General features: G+C 42.5%; 1 protein-coding gene across 1 annotated transcript; it reads left to right on the top strand.

Annotated features, from left to right (window-relative positions):
* Nucleotides 1-370: 370 nt before the first annotated feature.
* On the top strand, nt 371-3,387 carry LOC119740591 (glycine-rich cell wall structural protein 1.0-like). Its single transcript, XM_038215944.1, has 2 exons — nt 371-570; nt 906-3,387. Exons 1-2 carry the CDS (start codon nt 528-530, stop codon nt 1,400-1,402), a joined length of 540 nt encoding a protein of 179 aa, XP_038071872.1. The 5' UTR covers nt 371-527; the 3' UTR covers nt 1,403-3,387.
* The last annotated feature ends 12,722 nt before the right edge of the window (nt 3,388-16,109 follow it).

Raw genomic sequence — 16,109 nt, 5'->3', positions numbered from 1 at the left:
TTTTGTCACGAACAAACAGCGTGACTAAACCAATAGAGGCTCTCCCATCGTACAGTATTGTACACCAATTTGCATAAAAATAACCGCCATTGAATTGATCAACGGATGTGCGGTATTAAATTAATTAGAACAATGGGCGAATTGACGTCAGAGTGCCTGGCCCAAATTGAATGACTTGTCGAGTGTTCTATTTTTGTCCCGCTCAATAATCCATCAGACTTGGGTTGGATTTGTGTCCCTTCACCTTCCTTCCTCCTCTGCTAACGCATCCCATATAACCTTTTCTGACCTCCTTCAAAACGGCGGATTCGTCCAATTAACCCCCGATTACACATCAAGGGTATCCCCGCTTGAGGTCGGACCACGACCCACGGGGAACTCAGTGGTGGAAGGAAACAACTCTCCCTAATATGGGAGGCCAGAAATGATGATAACATTTTCCAATTCCAGTCATTCCGGGAGAGAGCGTGAACCCAGCAGCTCATAGTTTTGTCGAGGTCTGGAAGTCCATCACCTTACATTCCACGATGTCGTACTTGTTCTTGCTTCTCATTGTGTGCCCAGTAGCAGGTAAAACGTTAATCATTTTCAATTGTTATTTCACAAAATTGCTAGATCAAATTTTTTTAATTCGCTTGCTCTTTTTTTCAAATCTCATACTTGTTTTCACTTTAACTAATATGCAATCATAACATAACAAACTTAACATATTATATAGGCCTAACTACAATCAACAATCATGCCATTCTTGGATGAAATGGTCGCTTACACATCTTGGGCTTTTTCTTAGAGTTAATATACTGCAATTTTGTTTCCTTGAGGTAGCGATCTGATTATAAAGATTATGTTGATGTTATGGAGTCAGAATTATTATTCACAAACTGTTCACTCATTAATTGTTTCAGTGTTCGGCCAATGGGGCGGATTTCCCATGGGTGGGGGGGAAGGGGTCCCAGAAGCAGTGGTTCCCTCCACCACCCAACCACCCTTTTTCAATGCTGGGGCGGGCAGTGTCGGTGGAAGCAACGGCAACAACGGAGGCACGAGCGCCGGCGGTGGGGTAGGGGATACCGGGGCCGGCCAGGCCGCTGGTGGGGGAACCGGCGGCGTCGATGACACGGGTGCTGGTACCAACGACGGTATAGATGACAACGATGGCACAGATGACAACGATGACACGGATGGCTCTGGTGGCAGTGGTAGCGGTGAATCGACCGGTGGCAGCATGTCTTATTCCTACGACTACGGCGCCGGAGCTGGCTCCCCAGGGCTCCTGCAAACATCTGGCGGGAAAGCTGGCGTGGGGATCGCCTGTGTCGTCGCGGTCGCTGTTCTCGTTGCGGGCGCTATGTTTATCTTCTACAAGAGGCAGCAAAGACAAGCAGCGGGCGGGGGTGTTTAGGTCTACAGTTAACAAAACGGACTCTTAATTTGAAAACTCAAATAATCAGTTAGAATTATAGTTAATTTATTTGTGCTAAACTTGAAACTCGTTTGTTAGAACTCAGCATTGTCATTCATCACGTTAATCTACTCCTACAGTATTCACTTTTGCCGGTGATGATGCTGAACACATTTTAATGCTAACAACCAAAAGAATCAACTCCTGCGCATTGTTTTCATTTGTTCTGGCGCCGATTGATAATGAGCAGCTTTAAACAATAGTCTTTTGGTCTAAATGCCGTGTTGTTACACTTTTGGGACTGGCGTTGTGTGAGATATTTCACGGAAAAACTACGGGTAGCCTTTTGCTAAAAAAACAAAGGTCATTCTATGCGGTTCAAATCTGTTCTTCCCCTTCCAACTGGTCGGCTGATGACGTCAGAGTCTTCGCGGGCTTCAAACTGAATAAAGCTCGAGCCAGTTGCATCATTCACGATTCCAACATATGAGGGCGCTATGCAGGTTTAGTAGTTCCGCTCATCACTGGTTGAGAAGGATAAAGACCTCGACCAAGAACTAGCGCCATCTACGAGGAAATTTTGCTATTGTCATTCAAGTTAATCTACTCTTTGCCAAGAGCTATACAACTTTTTGGCGCTGCACTATAGTCTTTCGTTGCTGCTTTAGCTTTATAAAATGGAATATAACTGTCGCAATTTTTTTGCAGATTTAATCAGCTATCGGTTAAATCTATGATCGGTATTAAAGGTCTTTTATATTAAATCGCTTCTTCTGTAGGTTAGAGGCTTAAAATTGGAGAGCTTTTTCTGTGGCTAAGTAGCGTATGAATAATAACAATGTTTCTTTGGTTTGCAGGAAGAAACATAAAACGGACAAGAGGCAATAGTTAGCGAAGGTTACATCCGGGAGGCTATATTCAGACAATGGTCAAAGATAATTGTACTGGGCAGAATTAGATATACTGGGCAGAAATTAGATGTATTGGACAGGAATTGCAATAATCAAGACAAGAAATGGTTCAGTTCCATCATCCGCAGCTGAACTGCGGGCAGTTATGCGGAATCACTATTGTAGGGGTAGCCTAAAATGAGGTCTGCTGTACATTATCGCACTTGTGTATTCATTTTATAGCTGTATGTTTGCCTAATTACTATGGAAGATGTGTGACTGTATTATAACTGCATATATTTTAATTCTATTATAGCCTTTAAATCGTCTGATGAGTTATCACTTTTGTCAACTTGACCAGATTCGACTTAAACTTGTGGATACGATAAAAAGAGAGGCTCGCTTTGTATACTGGAATAAACAAAAAACAGAAACGGTAAAACGCCTGTCTCCTTAAAATTAATGTGTGTACTACGATGCAGCAATAAAGTACAATGCTGCAGCAAAATGTGTATCTATAGGCCTATTCTCCTTATATTGTCCCATAACCTCATTATATTCCTCGCTTTTTGTTATCGTGAGGATTTCGCAATCGTGCACTTCAGTCAATCACGCACGCGCAAATAACGAATTCATCAAAGATCAATGAAAAACAATTGTTACACATAAAATCAGTACATGACCCAAATGGATACAAGCGGTGACTCAGGTACCTCTTGTAATTTTCTGAAAGTGAGGGCGCCCTTTTCACTTCTGAAGCCCCTGCCTCCTCAGGCTGAGCGACATGTGACAATGGGGATGCCAACGGGGGGAGGGGAAGGGGGTTCTAGAAAAAAATATCCGAGTCTTGAGGGAGAAAAGATTTTATATATGCAGGTATAAGCAGGTTAACGCAAACCTGTCGAGTGTTTTTTAAAATCGTCATAAACTCAGAAAACTTCGAGTCCAACGGATGATATGGCCTTTATAAGTACTTCAAAACTATCTTGCAAAATACCTCTGAACGTAAATGAGATTACATAAACTGTTATCTATAACCTCAATTTTTTTGTATTTGATCATATTTCAATTTAAATAAAACCAAAGTTTGTTTTATATACGGTTTTGCCTTTTCAAACTTTGTTGTCATTGCAGTGACTCAGATACAGTGATTCACATATACACACCTTGTAATGTAATCCGCCTGACGCTGATGAAACTTTACTTAACATTACGAAGGATGCACGGACTTTGTAACTCTAAGCTGACACGTCACCTTCGACCTTCAACCCCTTATCCCCCAGTCTAATACCCCTCCCCTTGACCAGGGTGAAGGCAGGGGGATTCTGACTGGGACCCCATCACGTCCTGTTTCCGTTGGGCCAGGGAGGCCGCGCCGCCTCCCTCCTCCTAATTGGCCGGAAATAGGTTGGATGTGTGACTCAGTGTTGTAGGGGTATGAATCGGCACGCGGTACCAGGCCGAGATGGTACGGTGATGGGGGTAGGGGCGGGGCTTGGTGAAGGGAGAAGGGAGGAAAGGATGACTGTATATACATCACTGCGTCACGGACCCGATATGATGGACACCGGATATGATGATTTGGTCTTTACATCACTTGTAGCTGAGCATAACCCACTTTCTATAAAATAAGGGGGGAAAATCAACATTCGCTGAAATACCATTATTGAAACTTAATTAACGACAGTGTCGCATTATATCTGATCATGCCTTGTCTCTGGTTATTTTTAGAATCGATTTGCCCACCAATAATATTTTACCCTGGTGCAAGCCTCACACGTGATATTTTTGCGCAAGTGCAGCGCAGCCCAGAAAAAAATGTGAGAAATCAGTGTATTTTACATCATTTTATCTAATTCGGTATCAGTAGTTTAAAGGATGGTGACATTAGGCTAGGGTTTTTGTCGTGGATAAAGTTTGATATTGCCATACTTGCGGGGTTTGCCGCTCGATCATGACGTAGAAAGACAATAAGCTGATGTACTCAACGAATGTACTCACAATTTCATTCAACTAGAATTTGGACAATGAAGTTAATGGTGATGCCGATCACGAGAATTACACCAATTGACTGTCCCTCATATCAATCACTCTTGGGGGCAACGGTCTTTCTCTCTTGCTGCCACGGAACTTTGGAAGAATCTCCCACTTGAACTGCGCCAAATGAAATCCCTGTCTACATTCAAATCTACCCTCAAAACCCATCTGGGTTTTTTTCCCTTCGTTTTTGTAATTAACGTTTTTCTTTGTATCTATGCGCCATGGGCGTCATGCCTGGCGGATACCGGCGCTTTACCAAGTGATCATTATCATTAACTTTGACTTAGTCCGCTTGTTTCATTTGCCTATTTCCTTTAGCTTCTTCCTCGGTTGCGTCTAGAATGGTTTGTGGGGCCTCCATCAAAAGTATCGATTCTGAACTTATGAAAAACAAATTCTTTTCTGTCAAAATGGCGTATCACTTCACACACAAGGTAGGACAACTATAAGAGTAAATTTTCCTGAAAGGTCCATAATAGTTTGTGTCATAGTTTTAATAAATAATTCACTTCAAAATGAGAGTTCGATCAAATTATATATCAGAGTTGCATGACTCGGACTTGGACTCGGACTTGAGTCCAATTCGAGTCCCATTTTCCGCGACTCGGACTCGAGTCACGATGACAAACGACGATCGGACTCGGACTCGGACTCGGACTCGACCTGTGTGACTGAGGACTCCGACTCGCGAGAGGTGAGTCGGACTCCGACTCGATGTTTGGTGACTCGAACACAAGTCTGTTATAAATCCAGTGATGTGGTTTGAAAACTGGTGTATCACAGTGCAATGGCTTTATGGGTGGCACTCGCATAACCCACGTGACTCTAAAAAGGAAAATACGAAGTGCGCCCTCTAAGATACGGAGGTGTTTCACATCTTCCACCCGAAAAAAACACTTTACACTAACATGCTTTTCTTATATCCCACCTCGGTTGAGTATCTGCCTTAATTATAAATCGATACTTGAAAACTTGCAGATCTTGACCTTCCCCAGCTCCCTAGATTGAGTCATAAATCCCAAATTATAGACGACAAAATATTTGGCAAGTAACCAAAAAGTACTTTATGTAGGTACAAAACAAAGGGGATAGAAAAATGACTGATTAGGTTTGATTTTATTTTTTCGTCCAAAGGACATTCCAATACCAAAGCAAACTCTGTACCGACCCCGTACCGTGTGCACCTTTTGCTAGGAAGCTAGCTCATTAAGCTAACTGGATCATGTCTAGTGGCTTAACTCTTTCTACCAACAAAGGTCTCTATGGCAGGAATTTCAACAGGCCTTTGTTGCTTCCAAGGTGCTCCTGAAAAAGTCCGACGCTACAGAAAACCGCCCCTCTTCTATGGCGAAGTCCTTTCTGTATGGTTGATACGACACAATACACTACAGGTGGCAAAATTGTTCAGTGCCTCCGTTTCCTAAAACGATAGGGCCAAAGATTTCCCATTCTGTGCTGTGGCTTGAAACTGCACATCCCAATTCGTGCCCCAGTTCTTCCGACTTGTAACCAACGTTTTGTTCTCAAACCGATCCGATTAAGGCCTCCCATACACAGCAATAGCATAATTACTCTCGTAGAAGATGAGTCAAAATTAGTAGTAAAACAACGATAACTGGCAGATGTTGTTTTACCCGTGAGACTGGAAGCCGGTGCCAACTGGTTTAGTCTTTACAAAGGACTGGATGTAGGTGAACGAGGTGCCCGGCGCGCTCCCTCTATAAGACTCGCCTCCTCATCTCACTGATCGACGACATCCAGCTAGGATCAAGTGCCTCGGCCAATTTGTGGCGTCAAGGTTTCTTTGGTGACAGTCCCAGTCATGACTTGAGTGTTGAATGTCCTGGATCTCTGTGGTCTCCCTCTCTTACTCTGAAGTCAACTTGTCATATACATAATTTGTCACCGTCTTATTAGTCCCTCTCTGTCCTATTATTTACCCGATTCTGCTTTGCGTCTTTTTCGCAATTTTTTTGAACATTTATACTAATTTTGTAAGCCTCTACTCGGATTGCCAACCGAAAAGTGGTCACCTAAGAACAGTTCAAAAAATTGGTCATGAAATCGGTGACCATTGGTCATTTTTTTTATATGACGTAGCATTCCAGAACTTATAACTCTACCACTCCCACTAATAGTGTTCGGAAATTGACCAAACTGGTCATCCATAGATGACCCGATGTCATTTTGTTGACCTGTTCGGCCGTCCCGAGCCGCCCAGCAATAGTATCGGCTAGTAGCGCTCAACTTTGGACAAAAGGGTGGGCCAGGTGTTGCAAAAGGGGGTGCACGTACATCGTTTAGTGCAAAAGGCCAAATTCGAGTCACTTTCTATTACGATATTTACCTACGGTTACTGTGACATCCATATTGACCTGGAAGGCACATGACACATTATTTTTTTACGAAGAAACTTAACTTCTTTTTGTCCTTTAATTTTACTGAATATTTCCTTTTTGAGAAGAAAACTTTACTCTTACTCCCTTTTAATTTTTTTTTACAGACAGAAGATTTGGAAGTTGAGGTAAACTGGTAAACAATCGAGCCAAAGCCTTAAGGAATATGTAAACTTGACTTCCTAAGTAACAAGGTTCATTGAAGGCTCAAAAGCTTTTCTGCTCTGACCGTCACCTCCCTGCTCTGGCTGTCTTGAAACATCACTTTGCCCCCCCCCCCCTCTTCCGCCATCAGTGACCTACGAGGTCTTTCCCAATCAACCACTGACTTCCGCTGGTCACTGCACTCCCATAGACGCCCCCTTGGTCACATGACAGGAATGCCTCCACCCTAACCGGATTCACCTGTTTCATACTTCATTTCAGAAGCAAGTCAAGCTGGACGGAAAATGGACAACAAATGCCTGTACGACACCTGTCATTTTTTAAGCACTTGTCATTTTGTCCAAGCAGTCGGTGGCAATAATTGCAATGACTCAGGCTTTGATTTTGTCACGATTCTCGGGAATGTTTTCTGGTCTGACTAAACAAGACCAGGCATAGACCATTATCATGTTGCGGCCATCGTGATTTTTCCCCATTCAAATCAATGTAACCAAAGCGAGGCTGGAAGGAAAAATAATCTGGTTCCTTTTTCCACAAAAAATTATCATTCAGTACTGTTATTGGATACAGGGAACATGACTAAAATGGTGGCAGCATGATAAAGGTCTATTGTCAGTGAGGATGGTCCCTCAGCGCGCAAAAGTCTATTTAGTGGCTATTCAGTGGCTATCCAAGTCTTTTTATGCATCTGGTCTTCACAATGGGCCGGATTTAACACATTCATTGTGGTTACGGGGTAAGCCTATACGATAGCACTGCCCGGCTTGCCAGTGAAACCCAGTCAGTCGGTCAGTCAATGAGATAGATACAAAGGGGACAATAGGATGCCCCCTTGGACTAGTAAGTATTACTGGCTGTATGGAGTCCACGACAACGTAGTGGCATTTTTCCCCATTTTCTTCCTCTAGGAGGCAAGGCAAAAATTGTGTGTTTTTTTTTGTGGTGGTCTTTGAAGCTAGCCTCGAGTACACAAGGAGAAATATCGTCACTCTAACGTCCCCCTCCATCACTCTCGCCTTTGGAACAGAAGATGAGAGCCTCCCCCTGACGAGACAAGACAGTTCCTTGTGAGATGTAATGTTTTGAATCATGACCTCAATAGACGATGTGAGGATGAGGACGATGACGGCTGACTCACCCCCTAGCAAGGTCTTGACCCTGATCTTTCGCGGTCCGCTTCAAGGATTCAAGAAGAGAATCCCAATCAAATGTTTGGTTTTGTCTCTTTTTAGGGGGCTATGAGAAACGGGGTCAATGGGGAAAAAAATCTTACTCGTCTGTTTCGATGAAAACATCTGTGTCATTTTGCTTATGAAGACCGGAGATTCGGTCGAAAATTACAGGAACGAAATTCTCTAGTGTTGTGAACAAAAGTTTACCTCTAAATTATATCTAACTATCAACACAGCTGAACTTTCACGCGTTTTAAAGATTTGTTTGCTTAAAGACTTGGGTAAAAACACCGCAAAAATAGATAGACAACGTAAAAATAGATAGACAACGTGAAAAAAATGATAAGTGACTTTAAAAGTAGTAAATGTGGCCCTCAATGCTTTTTAGTTATAACTTTTCCTATTCAAAGCAGACAAAAGGTTTGTTTAAAAGACTGTGTATAAAATCCTAGAGTATTCGCATCTGCCTATTGCCCGAATCCCTGTCCAATCTCTTTCGGGACAGGAAAATGACCGGAAATGAAGACGGATTCAGCTGGGGACGGGCAATTAAGGTATCACATCATAGGTCATCGCTCCACGGGATCACCAGGAGATGAGATCTTGGCGTGTCTGCTCAAGGAGATACCAGAGGGGAAAATGACCTCTCTCGACGACACATGCCGGGGGGGGGGGGGTTACATATCTCGCTGATCTCATCCGAGGCACCAAGTGTTTTGACGGCGTTGGATGGCCCCAGTTGGTCCGTTGGGATCAATGCACTTTTTGCTTCTCGTATACCGCATCAGAATTAATCATTCCAGAGACTGTCATTTGTTCGCGGAAACCAGAACCACAATGGGGGTGGGGCTTCTGAGGCTTAACGGGGGTACACATCCAGTAAGTGCTCTTTCATTTTCATCAGCCTGCTGCACGCAGCGCTTCGACGTATCCTATCTCTGCGACGCAACGTGCCCTGAACCATTTCATTAAAGGTACATAGAGACATTTGCAATGAACCTACCGATTGAACGAGAAAAGTTTGGCTCAGAGTGAAGATAGGACTGGTACCAAATACCCTGTGAAATTCTTCCGCCTGAAATGGTATCATTCGGAAGAAAACAATCGTTGAAGGTCGTTAAAGAAAGTGCGCCCGCGGTCACGTAGCAAAAGAATCCAGTTACGAGACCCCAAAAATTGTGAATATATTTCTCTGTTTTTCCGAAATGTATAGTATCCACTGAGCTGAAACGTCAACAGCTCTTCTTAACATTTTAACCAATTTTGTTAATTCAAACGAAAAAATGCACAACCACCAATGTTATTATGCACCTTCAAACTCGGCGTAAGTGCGACGTGTCATAGGCGCATTTTAAAGCAATTACTGTGACCTTGTTGTGTATTTATATTAAGCACTGTAAAAAGTCGAAGGGTATAAAGAAAAAAGTAATTAAAAATAGGCCCAACACAAATTGCAGACATACACAGTGGTTTGAAAGGATCAAGCAAACTCAAATAGACTACTAATTAATTGGAAATAGTTCGTTGTAATTTTCAGCGTATTTCATGTTGACTTCGACATAAATCAATGGTCTCGTTTATTTCATTTATGCCAAAAAAGGCTCATGAAAGACACTTCTTATGTCACGATGAGCATAGTACACGTTGTAACTTGCGACATGTTTCAATTCGATAACAGAGGGACTATGGTTCTTCACGACACGTCGCAAGTTGCAACGTGTTTTGTCGCAACTCGAGTTACGATGGGTCGCAGCGCTTAATGACTGGTGCTGCCCTTACATTTAAGGTTCGGATTGGGATTGAGGGTTACATGTTCCAACAACCCTACGTTCCGACACCCCCATGTTCCAACTGCACATATTCCTATTCTTAACTCTATAACCCAAACCGGGAGTAACACAATCTTATGTGCGGGTTGCCGGAACATAGGGGTGTCGGAACATAGGGGTGTCGGAACATGGAGCAGTATCCGGGATTGAGTAGTCATATGATCACAGAAGAACAGTTTTGCTTCTATAAGATGTTCGTATTGGGTCAGCGGAGGAACCAGTATTTGAGGGATGAGCTCAACATCAACAACAAGAACTTCCACTGGAATTTAAAAACCAAAAACTTCTGTGCACGGTTGGGGATTGGGTCAGCATCCTCCCCTCTTCGTCCCATCTCTTCATATGGAAGGATGACACAACGAAAGTTACGAAGCCCAGGCGCGGATCCAGAGGGGGGGGGGGTCAAAAAAAACCTCCCCCAGCTCTGTCAAAAAAAAAATAAGTCGACGCCCCCCCCCCCTCCCTTTGACACCCCCCAAAAAATTGTACCGGTATAATGTTCGCCCGTTCAAATACGGTACATCATTCTGTAATCTAGTGTTAATAATCGTCGAATTTGAACAGCGCCCCCTATTGAAATATGGTACCAGCCCCCCCCCCCCCCCCCAAAAAAAACCCTGCGAAAATTCCTGGATCCGCCCCTGAAGCCTCTTGATTTGAACTGGATTGTACAATTTCGAGTTTTTCAAATTTGAAAAAGAATATTTATGTCGGCAAAGCCAGGTTTGCCAGTAGATGAAGTTGCGTACTTAGCGACGGGATTTCGTTTCTGTCCATTTATATACGTTCAGCATCGTGAGAAAAGAAAACTCGAGGTTTCTATCTCACTTTTGCTACCTTTTGAAGCTAAGAATATGTTCAGATAAGTCCGATCGCTCTCTGTGTATGACCTTGACTCGGAGGTCAAAGAGTCTAAAACCTTGGGCCCAGTTGTGTAACGAACTGACCCACTTACCGTCACATCTCTCAATAACCATGTTGCGGCCAAGGGTTGCAACCAAACTTTGACTCATCCGGGGATTTTCTCCAGCCTGGGCTTTCCTTTCTCATCCCTGTACATTTTTTCTGTATCTAGGTCTTCCAAAAGTCAAACTATATTGTCAAGAAAATAACAAACTCTCTAAGGGAATTATCGATGCACAAAATGTGACGGAAACATGACTCGCAAGCAACAAATAAGCACGAGGTAGGGGGAGGGAACATGACGAAATAGAGATTTATGTGACGTGTGAGTCAGGGTGAAGCAAGGGACGTGGTATACGGAGGGGAGGGTCGGCGTGGTGAAATGAAATTATAAGAAGGTGATTGAAAAAGAAATTTATAAAAAAATGGCCGCACTATAGAGAGTCAAAGGTCGTGACCAATCCCACGTCACTGGTCCCCGTGCATCGCAGTGTCTGCCTAGGGAATTAAACTTCTGTTGAGGTCTCCTAAAAGTGACCGGAGGAAATGCCTGCATCTCTCGTCTGCCTTTCCCACAGTAGATGGGACTGAGATAGTGGGATAAGATGGTGATTGTGGTGGTCGTGGTGATGGTGAGAATGGTCAGTATGGTGAGAAGGGAATCATGGGAATGATAATTGTGATGATGACGATGGTGACCGTTTTAATGGGGAGTGTGGCGTCGGAGGTTATATCGATAATGAAAGTGACGATGACGATTCGTTTATGGGAACACTATATGGATAACATCAAACGCTAATTGTATACCAATACTGATAACAATAGACGATACGAGTCCATTGGCACGCTTGCGAACTGTCACCAATGAGGTAATCAGACAGTTCGCTCGTACCCCCCGCCCTGCAAACAGGACGCTGGGATACGCTGATGAGCTTCACAGAATCTTGTGAAGGAAGTGGCCTATGACCTATGTATAAAGCATCTGGCTGCAGCTGTTCAAGACCGCAGTTAGACAATATGCGCAAATGCTATCCGAAAACTTCCCATAGAAATACGCGCATTCCTTACCGGATGTGATTTCTGTTTCATTGCGGACCATATGGACAAAATTTTGAGCGTCGCATAATGCAATCCGACCGTTCGTGATTCGAAACGGAGCCTGAGCAAGTGACGGGAATTGTAAATTTTCAACACAGATTAGTTTTACAGAATTTCCTACATTATTACGGCTTTTCAACGAAAAAAACCATCTCTAAACTGGAATAACAGAGTAATGAATCAGTCTTAACGGTCGATTCAAAAGTTGCAGAGTCATGACCGTGATGACGCGCAGGTCACAGGTCACGCAAAATCCAACCAATCAGAGTGTGTATTCATCAGAGTATCCCAGCGTCCTGTTTGCAGGGCGGGGGGGGGGGGGGGGGTTACGAGCGAAATCAGACAGTGGTTACCAAAGTGGTGATGTATCAAGTTTGACGATGTTGCAGTGTTGGTGATTTTTATAAATGATGAATAACCGATGTTTTCCGGTCTTTTTAACAAAAAAATTGACTTAGTGATCTTTAAATTTTGATTTAAAAAACAAGGCATCTTAGTTTTAAAAAATGATGGTGCACTTTAAAATTCACCCTTAAATGCTGCAAGTAGGCCTGCCGTAGTTAAGCTATGGATCTTACAAAAAATGATGACGCATATGATTTTTGTTTACCAAGCTTAATTATTTGACAAAAGAAGATAAGGAAAACAAATGAGAAACACAAGCAGTTGTTGGCATGGAGATTTGCGCGTCCCTGGGCGTGAGAGAGCGTCCCTGTCAAAAAGTGCATCTCGTACAATCTCTGGAGGCTGTGACGTCTGCATAACAAACTCACTGGTGCCTCGCGATCTGCGTGCAGCGCTCGCTTATAAGACTTCACGGTAAACCTTTGCGTTTAAACACTACGGGAAAAGCCGGCCTCACTATACGAGTTTTAGAAACCCAGGGAGTTTTCTTTGTTTGTTGTTAACCGGTGTGCCGGGCTAACTACCTGCAAGAGAAGCCATCATGAGGAGTTTCTTGTGCTGTGTGATGTTCGTGGGTAGGTAGAGACAGTAATTCCACAGTTAGGGTTTTCCAAGTCGGGGGCCTGGGAATGTTACTTCGATTGAGCACAATTTGAAGGCTGATGAGATGTGGTCTGCTTGCACCCCGCCAGAACTCACGATAACTGGCAATGACTTAGCTCTTTGTTGCACTGAGGTATAAGTTTGGTAAATTTAATTGCAACCATATTCCATCGATTGAGACAGTGTATATCGAATGCTTCACCTGAAACATCGGCTGTCAATTTAGGTGACATCACAGTGTCTGAATAGTCCTTCGTTACACTCAACATCTTTAAGTATCATGAAGAAGTTGGCCTAAGAATATTTAAAACTTTCAAAGAACCACTTCGTCATTCAATGGATCTTGAAGATGCAAAGCACAAGTCGTCGCGATTTGAAATATCGTAATATGATTCCGTCTGTCATCAGACCTCGCACAATACGGCTTTATTAGGTAACATCATAGAAATCTTGGCTACATGTGAAAGCTAGTTCAACTTGTTGGATTCTTAAAAATACTACAACATGTATTGAAATGTATTTAGAGTCGATAAGTTTTGCTAATGCAATTCATTTTTGTCCGTGTTAAGGGGAGTTTTTATATTTGTATTTTACCATGTCTGTGTTCAGTTCAACGATAAAGCAATAAATGCAGTGTTATAATTATGAAGATAAAATAATGTGGATGGAATCAATCAATTTTCGTGCTCAAAGCGTTTCGTGTCCTCGCTTATCCGGACCGACCAAAACTTCCCGAAGCTCCGTTCGATGCTGAGTAAATATAAGACAACAGGTTAGCCACGTGATAGATAAAGTCACTCTTGCTGAGCTATGGCAGACAATGCGGCAAACTGCCTTCTTCAGGGACAAAATGCCATGATCTCCTGTCTTGAAAAGGCCTTGTGTTTTATCTAAAACCTGATCCTGGTTCTCTTTTTTTCTTCTCACTGTATTACTGGTTCTAAACATTAATTTTGTTATTTTAGATAGCTCCCACTCCTTCAAATCATAATATTTCTTCACGAATATGGTGTTTTTAGTCTACACAGTGCAGACAATCGTTTCTGCAAGTGGCATGGGACTTGAAGATAGTCAGGGAAATAAATGGTTTCGTAGGCAACGGGTCCCTTCAACAACACGGGACAGAGGGTCACAGTATATTAAAAACAAAACAATCAATGAGATAGTGGAATCGACTTTTTAATTTTTTTCAGTGAACAGGGAAAAAGCTTCCCTGCAGATTTCATGGGTAAAACTTCTTGATTATCTCAGATCTCAAACCCATTCTGTTTCCAATCAACATCTCTAGAAGTACTTTCTGGAAGTTCCAATGCTCGACCCCCCCCCCCCCTTCCCCTCACTTCCCCAAATCGTTACTTGTTAGATGGAGCTTTAATCTCGGCAGAGTCTGACTTCCTTCCCCAACGGCTTACACTCCCGCTTCTGTGTGTCTAGATCTATCATGTCACGTATGTTGCGGGGGATTTAAAGTTTCCATTTTGACGAAAGGGACATGCAAGCATCCTTAACTGCTTGCCTCTTTAGGTGGAGCCGATTGAATCCATTTCCCAACAGCTCAACCCATGGTATAGTTGTCCTTCTCTAGAGCATGACATTTAACTTGGTTTTGCCCCTCTCCTCCCCCCTAAAACGGGCTTAGGCGGAAGCCTACTTTATATGTTTAGAATGATTTCGTCAATATGGATATTTTTGACATAACGATCCGTGAAAAAGTCCTTCGATACACATGTTGCCGAACTATTGTTTTTTCAAGGTTATTAGAATATTTTGCCATATTTTCAGTATATTATAGCACGCCATTCTTACTTACTAAAAGATTTTAACCCTAAATGAAACTTCTAATATATCCATATCATTGTACATTTCCAGCACAGGGGGTTTAATCTTTTGTCTTGATTAAGAAGAGGAAATCTTGGATTCAATTACACGATTTTTTGTAAGATAAACTTTACTTCTATTCTGTCACGTGCCGTTGCAACCGCTTGGATACCAGCTGCTTTAAAATAAGAACTGCGCAACAGAAATTCACTGCGCATGCTCGTCAAGAGTTGAAAGGTCAGAAGGGTATATTCACCTGAATGAGTCAATATGATGGAAAGAGGAAGTTGGTGCCTGGGATATATAGAAAAAAAAAAGACTGCCAAGAATGACTTCGGTTGATTCAGTCGAAAGGAATTAGCAAATATGGCGGGAAAAAGATTGATCAGTTTGCAAACTCTGTTTCAACATCGGGAATTGTCTATTAATAAGGTTAAACGTTTTCATGTCTAAATTGTGCACTGATTGTTAGTTGCTGGCCTTTTTCCAATGCCTACTTATACTGTTAGCGAAATTTTATTCGTCAATATATTTGAAATGAATTCTAATGATCAGTTCATTTTGGTGTTCTAAATCTGGCTTAATGAACGTTTATTAGCAGTCTTGTCGGAAACGCTTACCATATTTCATGAGAAGTTACAAGTTTCAATATGAAAAGAACTTGTGCATAATAATGTATCCTAATTTTGAAACGCAAATTATTTTAATCGACACAAAAGTGTCGTGAAACTGTTCATTACCAATATGCCATCAGCCTGGGGGTTTGTTCGGTATCAAAATGAGGGGGAAATAATGCTCATTGTGATTTTTGGCAAGATATGCAATTTGGAAAATATGTGATAGCATTGCAGCGGTGGCAGCTTTTTGGGTGCTGTCACTTTAAAAAAAAAATGGCGGCAAAAAAATATGCTTGTTACCACAAATAATTAATCTGGTAAAAACTTATTGACGGCCATTTTGAGAAAAAAAATGTATACGTGATAACACACAAAAAACTGCCACTGCTCACACTGCAAAGCAATCACACATTTTCCAACTCTACATGTAGATGCGCATATCTTGCCAAAAATTGCTAGGGGCATTGCTCCTTTCGATCATTTGATAGCGGTGGCCCAATATTTTGACCAAAGCTGTTAATTCCACGGGTGAGAATGCGAAGCGAGTGTGACGTCAGGAATAAGCATTCGATGCGAAATTCGCCGGAGTTTTGTGTTCAACTTTCGAGTAATTCGCAGCGCGCATACTTGCCGTGACGTCACGGATTCGCGTTCGCATTCGCTTCCGGGACCGAGCATCGGTCTTAAGATAAGATGCACTGTGACGATGGATGAGACATTTCGAATGATGTTGAACATAAATTGTTGGCTCTCCTTGTTTCTCCAGTTGCT

The sequence above is a fragment of the Patiria miniata genome, unplaced genomic scaffold (genome assembly GCF_015706575.1).
Source record: "Patiria miniata isolate m_02_andy unplaced genomic scaffold, ASM1570657v1 HiC_scaffold_5, whole genome shotgun sequence".
Classification (NCBI taxonomy): domain Eukaryota; kingdom Metazoa; phylum Echinodermata; class Asteroidea; order Valvatida; family Asterinidae; genus Patiria; species Patiria miniata.
This window is presented reverse-complemented; position numbering and strand designations above follow the sequence as displayed.

Bases quoted from the DNA above. Each gene is read 5' to 3' on its own strand.
- LOC119740591 (XM_038215944.1), top strand. From the start codon at position 528: ATGTCGTACTTGTTCTTGCTTCTCATTGTGTGCCCAGTAGCAG. The intron at 571-905 runs GTAAAACGTTAA...TAATTGTTTCAG, and splicing joins CATTGTGTGCCCAGTAGCAG to TGTTCGGCCAATGGGGCGGA.